A 19,299-nucleotide genomic window follows, 5' to 3' on the forward strand; every position below is an offset into this window, starting at 1 on the left:
AACCCTTTGAAATTGCTACTGTTACCATCCCAGTCTTACCCAGGAGGCAAGAGAGATTTAAATCGAAGGATTAGTTGACACAGGATCCTAAAGCTGGTGGCACAGTCTAACCAAATATGCTCTTAACTGTGACACTAGACAGCTTTTCAGGTCCTAGTTCATTGCATGCTCATAGGCTAGAAAACAGTTCAACAAAGAATTTAGTGTTTGTATGTTTTTCAAAGATATCTTCACTATAATAGTTTTAAAAAGCAGGTAAACACACAGGCTTATATAATAAGCTGTCATTTCTGTGGACCCTGGTGTGTTTCTTTCATTATATGATATGTCATTTTTTTTAGACTAAAAGTATCCAGTCCTTTATGAAGACTTCATTAAATGTTATCTAATCCTACTTACTTTCCAATTAAAAGAAATCATTTTAAAGTAGATTAAACTTTATTTGGCCAGGGGCCTTTGGGGAGATTCAGATGGAGTAGAGCTGCAGGCAGAGTTAGGTGCTTAGGAAGCTGAATGTTTATTGCCAAAAGTTGACACACCGTGTGCATGTAAGTAATTTTTCAATCAGTAGAGTGTAGAAGCACTATCATATGAGGAAGTCTGGAAAAAAGAGAGCAGGGAGAGCTTTGTACTTAAAAGGACTAGTTATTACTAATTGAAAGTCTGAAGACATATTTCTTTTTTTTTTTTTTTTTTTTTTTTTTGAGACAGGGTCTCGCTCTGCCACTCAGGCTGGAGTGCAGTGACGTGATCTTGGCTCACTGCTACCTCTGCCTCCTGGGATCAAGTGATTCTCCCACCTCAGCCTCCTGCGTAGCTGGGAACAGGTGTGTACCACTACACCTGGCTAAATTTTGTATTTTTTTAGTAGAGATAGGGTGTCACCATGTTGTCCATGGCTGGTCTGGAACTCCTGACCTCAAGTGATCCCCCCGCCCAAAGTGCTGGGATTACAGGCATGAGCCATCACACCTGGCCCTGAAGATATATGTCTAATGAATGTAAAATAATTTCTGTAAATAAACCAATAGTTAATTAGTATACTTTAAGATTTTTTCATCAGATAATCTAGGAATGTAAAATATGAAATTAATTTGTGCTTCTGTGCATTTGATTCTATCTGGAGACATGCTATAAATATCTCTAAAATTTTGACAAGACGTAGCATAATCTAAGTTTAAATTGCTTCATTTTACATATATTTGTGACCTTATATATGTTTCAAAAATTGTGTTTCATTTTTATAGATTTAAGGGGTGCAAGTGCACATTTCTTGCATGCATATATTGCATAGTGGTGAAGTCTGGCCTTTTAGTTAGCCATTACCCAAATGATGAACATTGTACCTGGTAGGGAATTTTTCAGTTTTTACCCCTCCCACCCTGCCACCTTTTAGAGTCTCCAGTATCTGTTATTCCAGTCTGTATATGCATGTGTATTCATTGTTTAGCTCCCACTTACAAGTGAGAACATGTGGAATTCTACTTTCTATTTCACTTAGGATAATGGCCTCCAGTTCCATCCATGTTGCTTCAGAACATGCTTTTGTTCTCTTCTATGGATGAATTTGTGTGTGTGTGTCTTTTGATACAATTTATTTTCCTTTCAATCCTAGTAGTAGAATTGCTGGATCAAATCGTTCATCTGTGCTGCTTCAAAACATGCTTTTATTCTCTTCTATGGATAAAGAGAGTGAGTGAGAGTGTGTGTGTGTGTGTGTGTGTGTGTTTGTGTCTTTTTGATACGTTTTATTTTCCTTTCAATCCTAGTAGTGGAATTGCTGGATCAAATGGTTCTGTTTTTAGTTATTCAGAAATCTCCACACTGTTTTCCATAATGGTTATACTAATTTATACTCCCACCAACAGTATACAGGCATTCTCTTTATTCCACATCCTCGCTAACATCTGCTGTTTATTAACTTTTTAATAATAACCCTACTGACTGATGTAAGATAGTACCTCATTATGGTTAATTTGCATTTCTTTGGTGATTAGTGATGTTGAGCATTTTTTCATATGGGTCTTTGGCTACTTGTACGTCTTTTGAAAAAATGTTTGTGTCCTTTGCCCACTTTTTAATGGGGTTATTTAATTAAGTCCTATTTGTTTATTTTTGGTTTGTTATATTTGCCTTTGGGGACCTGGTCATAAATCCTTTGCCTGGGCCAATGTTCAGGAGAGTTTCTCTTAGAATTTTTTCTAGGATTTTTGTAGTTTCAGGTCTTACATCTTTAATGCATCTTGAGTTTATTTTTGTATAAGGTGAGAGGTGTGAGTTCAGTTTCATTCTTTTGCACATGACAATCCAATTTTCCTAGCACCATGTATTGAATTAGGGTGTCCTTTCCCTAGTGTATATTTTTGTTGACATTGTCCAAGATGAGCTGATTATAGGTGTGTGGCTTAATTTCTGGGTTCTTTATTCTTTCCATTGATCTGTGTGTCTATTTTTATCAGTACCATGCTGTTGTGGCTGCTATAGCCTTGTAGAGTTTGAAGTCAGGTGATGTGATACCTCCAGCTTTGTTCTTTTTGTTTAGGATTGCCTTGGCTATTCGGCCTCTTTTTTGGTTCCATATAAATTGTAAGATTGGTTTTTCTAATTCTGTGAAAAATGACTTCGGTAATTTGATTGGGATTCAGTTGAATTTGTGGATTGCTTTAGGCAGTATGGTCATTTTAACTATACTAATCCTTCCAATCTGTGTGCATGGGATGTTTTTCCATTTGTTTGTGTCACAGTTTTCTTAATCAGTGTTTTATAGTTCTCCTGGTAAACATCCTTCACCTCCCTGGTTAAGTGTATTCTTAGGTAGTTCTTGATTTGGTCCTCTGTGGATTGTTATTGGTATGTGGAAATGCTACTGATTTCTGACTGTTGTTTCCTGAAACTTTACTGAATTCATTTATTCAATAAGAGTTTTTTGGTGGAAAATATATTTTAATAGGTTAAGGAAATGGAAGGGATTCTAAAGAGAAGATATCCCAATTCCTTACCTGCTTTAATATTGGCTGCATCGGCAGCTGGTGATACAGTGGATAAAAATACAGTGGAGTTTATGGAAAAAAGGATTAAAAAGCTAGAAGCTGATCTGGAGGGCAAAGATGAAGATGCAAAGAAAAGCCTTCGTACCATGGAACAACAGTTTCAGAAAATGAAGGTAAGTGCAAAGTAGCCTCAGAGATAAAGGTCAGAGATAGACCACAGGGCAACCACTTCTTAGGATCTCACTTTAACAAATAGCTATAAACATTCTTTCCCATGAAACCTTTACCACTGGTATCAGTAGGTGCAACAGAAACCAAGTCCATCCTATTTTGGTATCCTCTTTCAGCAACTTTTCTTTTTATTTCTGACAGAGTAATCAAGCACAGGATAATATTTACATCACCTCTCTCAATATTAGAATTAGTGGAAATTAAGTCATGAAAAAGCAGAATAAAACACACCTGATACGTATTCAGTACAAAAGGAAAAAAGAAATTACCTTGGTTGAAAATATTTTCACTGAAATGTATCTAGAGAAGGGTAAGGGAATAGGAAGTATACATTTTAGGGAATAGAACAGCAGGTAGGGGAGCATCTTCCAGAAATGTCTTACTGTCTGAGTTTTCCACTATTTTGTGAAATAGGAATGAATCAGAAAATACAAGTGCTTGAACAGACCAAGTATGAAACAGGACATGATATTTAATTTACTTTAAAAAAAATTTTTATAGACAAATAACAGTTGTAGATTATTGTTAAAAATTTTGTTGAGCACATGGTTTCTGTCAGGAATTCATGCTAGATACTTTCATAAATATCTCTGTTCATCTTGCATAATCCTTCTAATCACCTGTGAGGAGTAGATATTGTTAACACTATTTAGCAGATGAGGGAGCTGAGATGTTCACAGTTCAACCACCTTGTCCAAGGTTCCACTGCTGGTAAGTTGGCAGAGTAAGAAGCCTCAAGCCCAAGGCATCTTGTACCAACCCTTACACCACACTCCTTCCCGGAAGCTCCTCTCATTCCCCACAGATGTCTATCCTCAGAAAAGCAGCAAATGAAAGAACATTAGATTCCAAAAACAATAGAAGGTTCATAAAAGTCACATCAAGGATGTTGGGTTTCTTCTATTCCACCCTCTTTTACACACACACACATATATATGTATGTACACACACACACACAGGCATATATATATATTCAGACATATATATACAGACAGACACACACACACACATATATATATATGTGTATATATCCCCTATGCCTAGAGTCTAGCAAGCAGTTAATGATTATTATTAGTGTTCCACCAACCAAATAAGACTCTCAGGTGTAAATTCCAACCCCCTACTCCCTTTTTATATATCTAAGTTGAAACACCCTGTTTCTTTTTGCAGTCCTCTGCCCGATCCCACTCCTGCCTTTGCTCACTACTTGCCTTCCCCCCCATCGTTTCTGATTCTCTGTATATACCAAGCATTCAACCAGTAGTGCATATGCTCCTCCTATTTCCAAAACATCCCTGACTCCACCTAACCCCAAATTTACACTCATCTCTCAAGACTGAACGTAAGTGTGTTGTCTCTGTGCAGTCTTCCCATCTTCTGTTAGGCCTCCAGACACTTAGGACTGCCTCGCCTCCTCTGCACTATGTTCATAGGACTGTTATTGCACTTATCATGGGACATCGTAGCTGCTGCCATGTTGCTCTCCTCACCAAGCTGTGAGCTATTTTAAGACAAGAACTCAGTCTTTTTGTCTCTAGAACCTGCATATTGCCTGGCATAATGTCATAGCTCAGTAAATATCCATTGAATGTATGACCAAGCACTATTGGTGCCTCCCTCCACAGGAGAAATTATTTCATTTGCTAAATACTAAACAAAATATTAAAGCTCCAGCATACAAATTCCAGGCCATTTTACTCTCTATGAAGTTAATAAGTTGATGTTAGAAGGTTGAAAATGTGTGGTTTCCCAAAGACTTCAATACCCCCAGTTGCTTTACTGTTTATCCTCAAAGAATGTGTTGACAGTTTGCATGGAGAAGTCTGCATAATAATAGGTTTTGTTGTGAGGTTTAAAATAAATCTTGGTGTGTGTAAGAATATAAGTTAATATTTATGAAGCAATATATCAGTTATTAAATTACATATATATCAAGAACATATAATGTTATGCCCTGAAAGAATAGGACTTCAATACATTTGACTCATTCAAGAAATACAGAATTGAAGACATCAGAATATATAATGGGTAACTGAATAGAGGATTAGGTAGGACCCAGTAGTATGCAAGGCTTCGGCAACTAATGAAATGTTTAACAGGTGTTTGGCATTACATGGATTCTTTCCTTCAGATTCAGTATGAACAAAGACTAGAGCAGCAGGAGCAGCTCCTTGCTTGCAAATTGAATCAACATGACTCTCCCAGAATTAAAGCACTAGAGAAGGAACTTGATGACATTAAGGAAGCCCATCAGATCACTGTAAGAAACCTTGAAGCTGAAATAGACGTTCTTAAACACCAGAATGCTGAAGTAGACATCAAGAAAAATGGTAAAGATGATAAAGACTTTCAGTCTATAGAATTTCAGGTGGAGCAGGCTCGTGCTAAAGCTAAACTAGTAAGACTCAATGAAGAGCTGGCTACAAAAAAGAGAGAAATACAAGACCTTTCAAAAACTGTGGAGAGGCTTCAGAAAGAAAGAAGAATGATGCTGTCTAATCAGAACTCTAAGGGCAGAGAGGAAATGTCTGCCAAAAGGGCAAAGAAAGATATTTTGCATTCAAGTAAAGAGAATGCTAACTCCTTCCCTGGGACCCTGGATAGCAAGCTTTACCAACCACATACTTTCACTGATTCCCATGTTTCAGAAGTTTTAGAAGAAAACTACAGATTAAAAACTGAGCTAGAGGGATTAATTTCAGAGAAGAATGAGCTGAAGATGAAATCTGAAGCAGCAATGAATGAATTTGAAAACTCCATGAGAAGGTAAAATGTTAAGTTATTTATAAATAGTTAGAAAAAAGCATAAAATTGAAAAATTATAAGATACATTTCCTCCAGATAATTAGACACTGAACTGAATTCATAAGTAAATATTAATATATTACATTGCTGAGCACATATGTTTCAGGAGAGGGTCTTCTACCTGCTGGTAGCCCAAATTCTGATGAACCTGAACCTCTGTGTCAACCCAAATTGTGTCCTTGGGCTCACCAGTCTTGCCTTTCGGCACATACCCAAATGGTGTTAACAAGCTGATTCATTGAGCTCTTCTAGCAAAAGAATGTCATAGTTTATTATTGCTATAGGCAGATTGCTTTCAGAAAACAACTGTTGTTAAAACTAGTTGGCAGTCTAGAAGGAAAAGGTCCTCTTTTCAAAAATAACTTCAGATTGACCTTATGATCATATCCATTCATGCTTTAAGGAACTTTGAACTCATCCATCTCTTCCTCACAATCTCCAGTTGCTATCCACTGTCTCTTTCCTCTGAGTCTTTTGACATCCTCAGATCTTTTTTTTCACCTGACCAAGTTCCAATCCCCTGTCTTTCAGTGCAGGTTTTTCATAAGTAGTCTTTTATATCTATCTCACTTTCTCTTAAATATGGCTCTCTCATCATCACTCCTTTTAAACTTGGTCTCAATAATGACACTTCCCAGTCCAGTGGCATTTTCTCCATCCTTATTTTCTTCAGCAACGTTACTTCTCCTGAAACCGTTTTCTCCTTTAACCTCTGTAACTTGGCAACTCTGGCGAGAACTCCTTTTCTGTTTGTTTTACCGACTCCTGACCCCTCTTTCTTCTCCATCCCCAAAAATCTGGCTTTCTACCAGCATTCAGCTCTTGGTTTCCTGTTCATTCTCTGTTTTTTCTCCATTGCTAAACTTACCCATTCTTACGGTTTCTATGAACCATGACTTCTAGATTTACTTTTAAAGAGTTGTTCTCTTTGCTGAGTTAGACATGAAACCTGAAACTATTTATTGGATTGCTTCTCTTGGAATCACCCATACCTCAAGTTCCCTTTTTATTTACCTGTAAACTAGTTCTCCCTCCCAAACTCCCCTTCGCCGTCTATATTTATTTTAAGTGCGAAGCCAGCTTAATCTGTTAATCCTTGGATATGTTTCCCATTTTTCTTTCTTCCTTACTTTAATAAACCAGTGCCACCATTACGCAATTTTCCCACTCCAATTTTTTTTAACCTTCCCCAGTCATTTTGCTTAAAAATCATTAGTATTATTTAAATACTCCTGTATTTAAGTCATTCTGCTCTCCAGTGACTCCCAACATGCTTAAATATCAAGACTAAATTTCTCGCCTGGCATCGTAAGTCCCGTAACTATTCTAATACTACTCTACTTACCTAATCTGTCACATTTTCTATGCCTTTTGCTCATTCTTGTTACAAGTCCTACTTTCATAAAACATCTCTTGTAACTTTCCAGGAAATTGCCTTCTCCTACCCCCAACTCCTACACAACTTGTTAATATGTACTAAGGAAGCTTTAATCATACACAGCCTTGTAGTTCCCTGAGAACTGGTGTAAGATGGTGCCGCTTTTGCATCCTCACAGCAATCTGCTGTAGGAGCAGAATGAGCATGGGAAGCACCCAACAAATGCTTATTAACTGGCAACCATGGCAGTGGTTGAGTCATATTGCTACCAAATGGAAATCTTGTTTCTTCAGTCCTGAATATTATGATAGTAGCATGGAGCTATGTTTAAGAAGAATCATATTCTTTCCAGGAAAGAATTTAAAATTCAGGTTTTCCAATAAAATTTCCTGTACATAATTTAAAATGTGTTAATATTGTCAATCTGTTTCTTAGATAAGTCTGGGCCTGAGAAGTAATAAACTTTTCTAGTCCCAGATTTAGACTTTTTACTATTATCCAGTTATATCATATGTGCTTTAATTTAGGTTTTTATGCTTTTCCTAGGATCCTATTCACACTGTTTCCATGGAGAAATATTCATATGGTGAAATAAGCAATGGATAAATTTGTCTATAGTTGGGAAGTACCATATTAAGATGTAGCAACAGCAGTTCAATAAAATACATGCTTTAAGTTAAATCCTATTATTTTCAGTCTTTCCAATAAGAAAGAAAATGTTTATCTGTAGGAAATATATCTTTGTTTATAATTTTACCATTTACTGAACTGCCTCTGAATACATAAATTTTATCACAGAGACAAATGAATAGTCTGTCACACTTACAGTCTAATTAATTGCATATTACAAGCATAATATGTCCTGAGAATAAATGTAAAGATTGTCTCATTCTTACAACATGCAACTAGCCCTGGAGTCTCATGCATGGATCAAAAATTGGTTAATGCTGCTTAGACACAAGGCATTGCAGATTCTAAAGGGAACAGCTGTGATTTTCCAAAGACGCATCTGGGCAAGAAATTGATTTTATCTTCAAAGATCAAATGTCAAGTGCTTTGCTTTAAATTCAAACAGTTATTTTGGAACATTAGATTCCCTCAGAAAGTGTAGCCTCAGGCTGGGGATAAAGTAGAGATATGTCACTATTTCATCAAGCTTGCACTTATGAAATTTAATAAGTAATGATGAGCTCATGGACTGTTCACAAGAACTCTTAGACGATAATGTACAAAGCACCTATCATAATGCAGTTAATATTAGTGCCCTTTTTCCCTTTGCTTAATTTCTAGGTTTCTTACACTGTTTTTGTGCTAACTCTGAATCAGAGATTGAAGAGCCACTTTTATGTGTGGTTTTCTTTCATTTGCTCTGTAGGTTCAAGGAAGATAGTGCAGCACACATTGCATCCCTCAAAGCATCTCATCAGAGGGAAATAGAGAAACTTCTTTGCCAAAATGCAGTAGAGAATTCTTCTTCCAAAGTAGCCGAACTAAATCGTAAAATAGCAACTCAAGAGGTATGTGACAAATCTGTTTTATCTTTTGACTTGAATAAACTTGTTTTGACTTTAATGAGATTACAGGTAACACTGTTTAATTTAGAAATGTTAACTTTTTCAGCTTGGTGATAGAAATGGAAAACTATTATTGACTTGATTTCTTTTTAAAGAAGATAATACCATTACCATATATTTAATTTTTCTACTTTAAAACTATGCCATGTAAATACATGTTTTTACAGTTTTGTCCCTACACTTCTCAAAAGTCTTTCTCTAAATACGTTGTCACAGGTTGTGAGGTATATGTCTAACATGATTGGGACCCTACTACTTGAACTTGGATGTTGAACCAAGTCCCCAAGTCCTAGCTGACAGTTATCCTAAGGCATTCTTCCTGCCCCATGATGTTTTATTTATTGAACAAATAATTATTCAGATCAAAGACCATCAGGAACTGGGATAAAATAATGAACAGAGAATATACAGCTCTTGCTTGCTCTGATTCAGCATAGTCTTCTAAAAATTCCTGTAAGGAGTACTACCAACTCATCAGCATTTCCTCAAATGTGTCTTCCTTTTTGAATAATAGCTATAGCTACTCAGAATATCTGTGAGAATGACCATGTGGCCTATCTTCTGTACTGTTAATTGCTTGTAAAAATAGCATTAAAATAGGACTTTTATCTACAGTTTACTTTCAAATGGTGTATCCAAGAAAAAAAAAGGCAGCAAATCAGCCACCTTTTTTTTTTTTAATCCATCCGCCACCTTTTGGTTTATCAAGTTGAAAAATACATGCATGTTTATTGTGTTCATCTTGTCTGTAGGCTTCAATTTTAAGAAAGAAGCTCAAGGAAACTCAAACATCAAGAATTCTCACCACATATAATTATTTAATACCATTTTAATTTAAAAAATTCCAAAATTGGGGAAATTTGAATATGAACTGGCTATTAGATACTAAAAAATTATTATAAATTTTCTTAGGTGTAAAATGTTGTGGTTTTGTGAAAAATGCCCTTATTCTAAAGGAGATGTATGTTGAAGCATTTGAAGGTTTTGTTTGTTTAAGACAGTCTCTCGCTCTGTCACCCATCTTGGCTCACTGCAACCTCTGCCTCCCGAGTAGCTGGGATTACAGGTGTGCGCCACTCCACCCTGCTAATTTTTGTGTTTTTAGTAGGGATGGGGTTTCACCATGTTGGACGGACTGGTCTTGAACTCGTGACTTCAAATGATCTGGCCACTTTGGCTTCTGAAAGGTGGCATTTGAAGTATTTAGGGGTGAAATGTAATGAGGTCTGTAACTTAACTTCAGATCGCTGAGGAAAAAAGAACTGTTTGACTACTTTAACGAAAAATACTTAAAGTGCCTTTCAAAAGTAACAGTCCATACAGCCTTACAGAGAACTTCTCTGGCGTTATCTCCGATAGGAATAGGGTGTCAGAGGGCAACTATAAGCATTCTATCAATGATTTTGTAGTAAGGAATAGTCTGGGAGAGGTGGGAAATGTAGTATCATGATGCCATAGTGCCATTAATGTTATTTTCCCAGAGTTATAAATGTAATATTGTAAAATTGAGTTAAAGAGAAATCAGCATAGTCTGATGATGAAAAGTAGAGTTAGAGATAAGATATATACATTTTTCCTAATTTCTCCCAGTTTCTTGATGGAAGTATCTATTCATATATTTCAGTTTACCTAAAAATAGGAGGTTGACATTTCACAGATACTGTGAGGCTTGTGTTATTTTAATCAATAGTTCTTATATAAAAACTATCGTACTTAACCATAGTATAAAGATAATATTGTCTTTTTCCAAATGCATAGACTTTAGAGCTTTATTTTAAAAGGACTTTTTCTAGTCATGAAAAATGTTCATATTTGTTTCCCTCCCTTTTATTGATATGTAAAATGATTTAGAGATTGATTTAGATGTTTATGGGATACATGTGTTTGCTACATGCAAAGAATGTGTAATAAGTGAGGGTAATTGGGATTTCCATCACCTTGAGTGTTCGTGATTTTTATGTCTTGGTATCACTTTAAGCCCTGCTTTCTTTGTTACTTTGAAATACACATAATATTGTTGCTAAGTACAGTCACTCTGGTCTATTATCAAACATTAGAACTTAATTCATCTATCTGTGTGTGTACCCATAACCAACCTCTTTTCATCCTTCGCAATCCCCTTCTCCCATCTCTGGTATCTATTGTTCTATTCTCTGTGTTCATGAAGTCAAGTTTTTTAGTTCTCATATATAAATGAGAACATGCAGTATTTTTCTGTGCCTAGCTTTCTTAACATAAGGACCTTCAGTTCCATCCATTTTACTGCATATGACATTATTTCCTTCTTATTTAAGGCTGAATTGTATTCCACTGTGTCACATTTCTTTTCAACTGTTGATGGGAACTTAGGTTGATTCCATATCTTTGCTGTTGTGAATAGTGCTGCAGTAAGCATTCAAGTGCCAGGTATCCCTTTGATATACAGATTTCCTTAACTTTGGATAGATACCCAGTAGTGGGATTGCTGGATAATACGTAATTCTATTTTTAGTTTTTTGAGAAATCTCTCTAGTTTTTTCCATAGTGGTTATACTAACTTACATTCCCACCAACAGCATATGAGAGTTCCCTTTTATGAGTTTGCTTGCTTATATTTTTCAGATAGTCTTCAAGGAGGATCATTATTAACTCAGTACTTCTAACAATTTCCTAGGTACTTATAAAACATTTCCAAAGTCAAGTTAATGAGCTGCAGAGTAAACAAGAGTCTCTTGTAGTTTCTCAAGTTCGAGAAGAAATTCTACAGAAAGAGGTAAGACATAGCCAAATAGTTTTGCTAAAATAAGTTTTTCTTAGGCATTTCAATCATATTCATGTTTATGTATAATTTTTTACCTAATGTACAAATAGACATAACCTGATAATATCTGTCACGTGTCAAGAAAATATTAATAGTGTGCTTATGTAAAATCTGTTTTCCCCAGGTGATATTAAGTCATTAAGTTGTTTATCTTTTATTTCCTGTTGAGATTTTGTGGGTGGATGGGAGATGTTTGGGTTTTCTGTTTGTTTTCTTCAGGAGACAAAATTGAATAGTGATGGCCATTTCTGTGTTAAGTACTGTCAGAGAGGAAAAGTAATTTTTTTCTCAACCCTCATGGGTTTTTAGTTGAGAAACACCCCGTAACAAAAGACACAGTAATAAGAGAAAAACACGTTTAGTAATATGTGCAGCACACAATGTGGGAGAAACCGCAACACAAATGGTGGCTTAGAACTCTCCATGTTGGTAGCTTTGAAGATATTTTGATTAGAGATTGTGAGATAAGAGACAGGCAAAGGAAGAAAAAAACATAGATTGGAACAAGTACAAATGAGCACATTTAAGTACATTGCCCTGTATCAAATCATTAGTGCTGAAAAAAGGTCAATTCAATTAAGCAGTTGTGTCTCATTTCAGGAGATATTGTAGGTGAGTTCTCCTCAAAGTGCGGTCTCTAGTAATTAATAAGAGACATTTCTATGGAAACAAAAGAAAAACAAAAGTTAATAGTAGGAATAGTCTGTATACTAATTTCTGAATCCTAAGGGCTGCTAGTCAAGAGTTCTAGATGTTGGGCTCAAAGCATTTTTTGCAGTTTGAATGTCTGTAGTTATAAGTGTGTGGCCCACACAGCAATAGGCATGAAAACTGTCCATATGTGAGCTGTTGTGGTGACTGTCCGCCGTTTATATCAAGTCGTTCAGCTTCAGCTTATTAGGATTTCAGGAAAAGGGCAGTTAAATATTTTATGTTTCAGTGATTTCAAGCCAGGAGAAAAATTGGAAATACTAGTTTGGAGAATTACAGAAACTAGAAGAATACAGGATCTAGACCAGATTACAGGTAAATAACAAAACCTCAGAGATAAAGAACAAGGCTAGAATCTGCTATCTGCAGGGGTGCGTTACAATTTTATAATGAAGTACAGTGTGTTTCTCTCTGCAGTCACCCTGATTTCTATCAGAGATAATCACAGTAAGACCAATTTTTTCAAAAAGTCTAGTCTTATTAAACTTGGCTTGATTATTTGCATAAAAGTGTAGCAAGAATAGTGATTAATCATATAGGCTCTTTTATAAGTCTGCTTTGCTGGAACTTTTAATAAGGATTCTAAGATTGGCCCTTTATTGGCCGCCCCAGGTTAGGAATGCATGCTAAAGGCTTGCCATCAGATTTTGCCTGCAATACCTATAGAGTCAGGTAAATTCCTTTCTTTTCTAAAGATCCTCCAAATATTCTGACGCTCCTGGGCTTGTCAGGAGGTGACATTTCTTACTCATCTGCAAGGAAACAATGTATGTAAGATACCAAGTGTTTTCCAAGTATTGGCACGAAAAAGTCAATGTGTTTTTTAAAACTGATTATATCTGATTCTATGCACATTCTGAAATAAGACATTCCAGTCAAAGCCTTGATAATATAACTGATGTTTCCAGTTGTGTTACAAAGAGAACAGATTCTTACTGAACTTATGCAAATATTTATATCACTATGAAAATCAGAATACTCACTAATGGTTTCTGGAGTGATCCAGGAAAAAAAGATAAATTATACTTTTGTAAACAGAATTGAAGCAATTTACCAAATTGCTCTAAGCTATGGATAGCTTAAGAGAAAAACTTACCTTAAATCTGAAAAACAGAATATTAAAGAATCAGCAGTGTTTTAAACAGAAAGGCCCTAAAAAGAATTTTTCATCAGTTATTTAGTCCCATGTAATTAATTCTTGTTCTGCTTGATGTTGAGTTAGCAATTCTATGAACCAATCAATCTTTTCATTAGAATTCTGAAATATTCTTACCCGGCCCAGTGGTATGATCTTGAAGTTATCAGAAACCTGTGTGTGTCAGAGTCCTTTCCACGAATCTTTTTGAAGATAAAAAAACTTCATATTTATAGTTGCTTACAAAAGCGCTTAGGAAAGAAAGTAACAGGGTAAAACAATTAACTATCTGTGAATGATAAGACTTTAGCCATGGTTAAACATCTGATAAGAGTTCATTATAATGCACTTGATATGGAAATTTGGTTATTTCCATGACAATACAACATTTTAAGATACTAACTGTAATTATTACTGGTAACATCATACCAAGACATACCAGATTTTTAGGAATTATGTACAACTTTTAGAACATTTATAACTCAAAGAAGATTAAACATTGTCTTTATTTGACAGACAATGACTCCTATGCAATTTAACATGTCAAATAAGCCTAATTACTTTGACATCTCTGTTTTTAAAAGGAGAAAAAAACAGATTCTTTTGAGATTTTCTGTAGCCGTCTGGAACATCCCAAAGTTAGTTTGAGGTCAAAAAGTTTAAATCATTTGATTAAATAGGATCACAGGTTATTATGAAACAACACTTAGTTATCCAGAGTAATTATTAAAAGATTCTAAAGGCAAATACAGAAAGTCACATAGTGAGAAGACTCAGTTTTCTTAAGTAATCAAAGAACTGATAGAGACCATAGGAAACACAGGAAGTTATTTTACTAAAACACAAAATCTTTGCTTTCTATATAGATTAACTTAAAGTCTTCCATAATCTCTTACCAAGAACAGACCAATGCTCCAAGAAAGCTTTGTTGTTTTCCAATTACTAGTTTTGTCCACTGTACTTTTGATATCAAGGCTCATTTTTAAAACCCTTATAATAAATGTATTCTGTTTTAGACAGCTTGGACACACTATTCATGCATTCTCACTTTCTCCCTCTTCAAGCTTTCTATGTTCATTTTTTTGCCCTTCATTCTCCCTTTTTCATTCTAAAACACTCTATCATTCTACTTTAGTACAGATTGAATTATTCTTTTTCCTCTAACAAAAACACAGCTTCATTCCTAACTTTGCTTACCAAAACTATATAATCTTATAATCTTATTTTTCTTGTATATTTTGCGTACAAAGTTGTTAACCTTATCATCTTTAGTACTTTTAAATATATGTATATTAAAACTTTTAATCCATAGTAACCTTAATTTCTTATGAAAACCACAAAGTAAGCAATCATGACCTGTCATATACGAACATTTTGCAGATTAACATCATTTAATGATTTCTAGAAGCATATTTTTTGGGTTTTTTTTTAATGTGACAATAAGAACAGGTGATTAACAGACCCAAACATCTTTTGTTTCTCTGTAAAAATTAAAAAGCCAACGTGAATAATCTTATGTTCAGCAACATAGTCTATGAAACATAATGTTTCAGTATATTTGGAAATGATCTAGATATTCAATGAATATTTATTATTTAACTTAGCAAAACCCTAAGGATGTAAGTTATACAAAAGAGATGTGGGAAACTAATTTTTTTTTTTTTACAAACATAAAACATAATCATTATTGAAGAGTTTATAAATTTTATCCCACTAATATTTACTTAATATACTTGTTATTAACTATTATGCTTGGATTGCTCATGAAAATTCATGAGCCATTAAACAGCTAATCATTGTCTTATTTATTTTCCTGTTAACTATTTTTACAACACATGCATGTTAGGCAAGCAGCACAGAAACAAGAACTGAAAAGTTAAATACATGTTTCCTTTTCCTGCTGTGCTTAATATACATGGAATAATGGATACTGTACTTGGACTTGCATGTTTGATTTGGGTCTGAACTCCTAAGTCTATAATTTTAAATATCTAGCAGAGATAAACTTATTTGAGTAGTAAACCCAGGTAGAATAAGGATTGTATGTCTGCATTATACTTACTGTTGACAATTCTGAAGTCATGTCTATTTTTATTAAATCAATAATATTAAACTAATCATATACCAGATTTACCTGAAACACATGAACTTGAAAAGCATTTGGCTTAATTCAAGTCAATTAAATAGTGCTCTTTTATGAATTACTTTTGACAATACCATCCAAAGGTAGAAAAAATATCTATATATACACACACATACTAGACGTACGTAGACAGATGCAAACAGAGATTATATAGCTTTCATTTAAAAATTTTAGCCATGAAACAGGCACAGTAATATAAAACTCACTAATTTATAAAAGAATAGTTGAATGTAAATTGTATTTTGGCAGATGCAATAAATTAAGGTTACCTGCTTAGATGGCCAAATTTTTTACCAGTATTTGTGAGGTAGACTTAAATTTTTTCATTTGCCCTTTGTAGGTAATGTTATGGAGGGAGGCAATGGACTAAATTCTGAGTAAAGGAGTTTTTATGGCAGTGTGTTTAAAAAACACAAAAAAACTATTCTCCCCCTGTGCTGCCTTTTTTTCTTTAGTTAGTCTCAAATGTATCTGGGGGTTCTTTTAGGTAACTCCTTGAATGTTTCAATTTCAAAGACATGGTAAGATTTACATCTCTTGAGGGACTGTAAGTTTCCTCCAAGAAGGAGTTTTAGGGCATATTCGCCTATTATAAAAGATCCAGTGTTGTTTTTTTTTTTTTTAAGTTTTTCTTTTCCTGGAGTACAAAGAAATATTTTTGTAGTAGGGGTCCAAAATATGAGAAGGCCTGGAGCTGATGGAGTTGATTTATAGAGCCCTGGAAAGTTGGAGGAGTTTTAGGATTAAAGGAATTTGTTCAGAGGATAAGACTGGATTTTGAGGAAGGGGTTTTAAGTCAGGGACCCAGAGATCAGAAGATCTTCTGTTAGATCAAAGTCAGGCAGCTAGGAATAAAGGAGATTATAGGTAGGTGAGGAGGAGTTTATAGCAGGTGTGGATTTTAGGTTTGGTCTTAAGTCTAGTCTGACTTTTATTTTTTTTCTTTTTAAGACTAGACTTACTCTTTTATGTCCTCTTTTAAATTTTATGTTACTATAAGTACCAGTAAGACGTTTGTTTAGAATGAATGCTCCCTTTAAAATTCAAAAAAAAAAAATCATTTTTTGATATAAAAGCTCAAATATTTAAAGGTATACCCATTTTAATGTGACTCTAGAGCAGAGATCCCAACCCCTGGGCCACAAACTAGTACCAGTCCCTGGCCTGTTAGGAACTGGACCACTCAGCAGGAGATGAGCAGTGGGTCAAGTGAGCATTATTACTGCATGAGCTCTGCCTCCTGTCACATCAGCATTAGATTCCCATAGGAGCATGAACCGTATTGTGAACTGCATGCGCAAGAAATCTAGGTTGTGGGCTTATGAGAATCTAATGATAAACGTAATGCATCTGAATCATCCCAAAACCAACCCCCGTCCTTCCATGGAAGAATTGTCTTCCACAAAACCAGTCCCTGGTACCAAAAAGGCTGGGAACTGCTGCTCTAGACCACTAAGCTTTTTTTTATGGCTTGAAACAGGTAAGGCAAGATGATTCACGCCTATAAATCCCAGGATTTTGGGAGAGCAAGGTGAGAGGATTGTTCAAGGCCAGGAGTTTGAGTCCAGCCTGGGCAATATGGTGAGACATCATCTGTACAAAAAAAAAAAAAAAAACACCTTGGGTGTTAACATGCATCTGTAGTCCCAGCTACTCGAGAGGTTGAGGTGGGAAGACTGCTTAAGCCAGGAGTTGAAGGCTTCAGTGAGCTGATTGTGCCACTGAGTAATACAGCAAGACCCTGTGTCTACAAAAAACAAACAACCAAGGAGCCTTTTGTGGCTTACCAAAAGATCAAATCTCCCTCAAGATCCAAAGTTTCTCCCAAAGATAGCCTAAGAAAACAAAGACCTTTATTGCTATGCTGACAGTAAGAACAGTTTTGTCAGAATGATGTTTCAAGCCTCCCACAGAATGTGGGACCCCTCCAGTCACAGACCTGCTAATCTGTGACAACAGACCAGCACTACTGAGATACTCCCAGTATAAACCAAGCAACAAAGTTTGAAATGCCAAAGGCACCTTATGGACTGGCATCCCTTAAGACAAACTCCCCTCAGCTGGAACCATCAGACAAAGAGAATGCCACTTGTCACTTGTGTCTTGGGTTCTCACCCTATTCAGCTGGCTGCCTCATACAAGCCAACACTTGTGCCCCCACCTGGCAGAGACCAGAGAGAGTGGTCTTAGCAGTCATAAAAGCCAAGCTCTCAGGACGCAAATCAAGACAAAAGGTAAACCTCATCCTTTTCTCATTGGGAACCTACAGCAAGGTTTGTCTAAACAGACACCAGTCTAGTAAGAACTGTGAACTCACCCTCCTGAGAGGGTGCTCGGAACAACAGGCTTGTATGACCTATGTCTGTATTCTACCCTGTGATTCTCCTCCTTATAACAAATGATGCAAAAGACAATGGAAAATAATGACCTTTTCAAGGAGGCTAAAGATGATAACCAATAGGTAGCCAAAACCAAACCCGCAAGAGTCACAAATTCAAATAGTTTTACAATTTTTTTTCTCCTATCAATCTAAATATGGAAAGGAAGGACGAGGAAAAATTTCACCTTCATCTCTTGACTGGCTACTACAGGCAAATATCTGGGAAAGCTGAGGTTAGTAAGAATTCTTACCTTTTACCAGCTTCTGCCAGTTTTGCTAGGATTTCATCTGTAGGTTCCAGAGTGAATGAGTATCCCAGAAAGTCCCATCTGCATTGCCAAAAACTGTCAGGAAAGAAAAAAAATTTTTGTCAATCCACATGAGTTCTTGTTGGGACAGGCCACTGTAGCAAGAGAGATTAACAAGAGAAAAACAAGTTTATTAATGTGTGCAGCACATATCACAGAAGAGATGTCAATGAAAAGTAACTCAAAACAGTGGCTTAGAACTCTGGCTTACAAACCATCTTCAACAAAGAACAGTCAATTTGTAGTTAAAGACAGGACCTAGGAAAGCAGTTTTAGGCTACAAAGGTGGGAAACTGTGGGAATGTTGTAAATATATATATATGGTAGGAAACTCATGGAGTACTGCAGATTCCTCTGGGGCCATCTCTGGGCTGATAAGAATCTAGAGTCCTCTTCACTAAAGGAAAATTTATATCCTACTTTTAAGCAGAAGAGGAGGCTAGAGAGCTTTTCTTCCATTTGCTGCTGCTTATTGGCTTTAGCTCAAAAATAATTTTTATGTCAAAAAGACATATTTTCAGGTAACATATTCTGGTTTCCTTCAGTACTGCTGCTGTTTAATTTGATTAATAAGGTAAAACCACCATGATAGAGTCATGCTGGATCACCAATAACAATGTCATTACAAAAATAAATCTTTCTGGAAACCTACCATTTTTATTAGTCTGAGATCTATTTGATTTTAAAAGTATGAAAAGCCAGGAAAGCTGTATATCCTATTCTTTGATGCCTATATACCATTTATTGTTATTCAAGGATTTAAGTCCCACAAGCAAAACATAGAGCCAATTATATTATGCAAAGATCAATGTAAAAACACTCTACAATTATGCAAGTGTCAGTT

At 35.6% G+C, this 19,299-nt stretch overlaps 1 protein-coding gene and 1 long non-coding RNA gene across 5 annotated transcripts in view; one reads left to right on the plus strand and one right to left on the minus strand.

Moving 5' to 3' along the window:
• Positions 1-19,299, plus strand: part of CEP162 (centrosomal protein 162) — a 109,501-nt gene that overhangs the window by 75,370 nt on the left and 14,832 nt on the right. For all 4 annotated transcript variants that reach the window (XM_032275347.1, XM_032275348.1, XM_032275349.1 and 1 more), the window contains 4 exons: positions 2,951-3,163; positions 5,353-5,987; positions 8,780-8,921; positions 11,632-11,730. In XM_032275347.1, coding sequence (XP_032131238.1) covers positions 2,951-3,163; positions 5,353-5,987; positions 8,780-8,921; positions 11,632-11,730 — 1,089 coding nt within the window. The remainder of the gene's footprint in view (positions 1-2,950; positions 3,164-5,352; positions 5,988-8,779; positions 8,922-11,631; positions 11,731-19,299) is intronic.
• LOC116549642 lies at positions 12,121-18,487 on the minus strand. The gene is made up of 3 exons (XR_004267980.1): positions 18,399-18,487; positions 13,763-13,875; positions 12,121-12,438 (listed from the first exon to the last, which is right to left on the minus strand). It is a non-coding gene; the product is annotated as an uncharacterized LOC116549642 (long non-coding RNA).

This window comes from Sapajus apella, unplaced genomic scaffold (assembly GCF_009761245.1).
Source record: "Sapajus apella isolate SASKATOON/1434 unplaced genomic scaffold, GSC_monkey_1.0 scaffold6, whole genome shotgun sequence".
In the NCBI taxonomy this organism is placed as follows: Eukaryota; Metazoa; Chordata; class Mammalia; order Primates; family Cebidae; genus Sapajus; species Sapajus apella.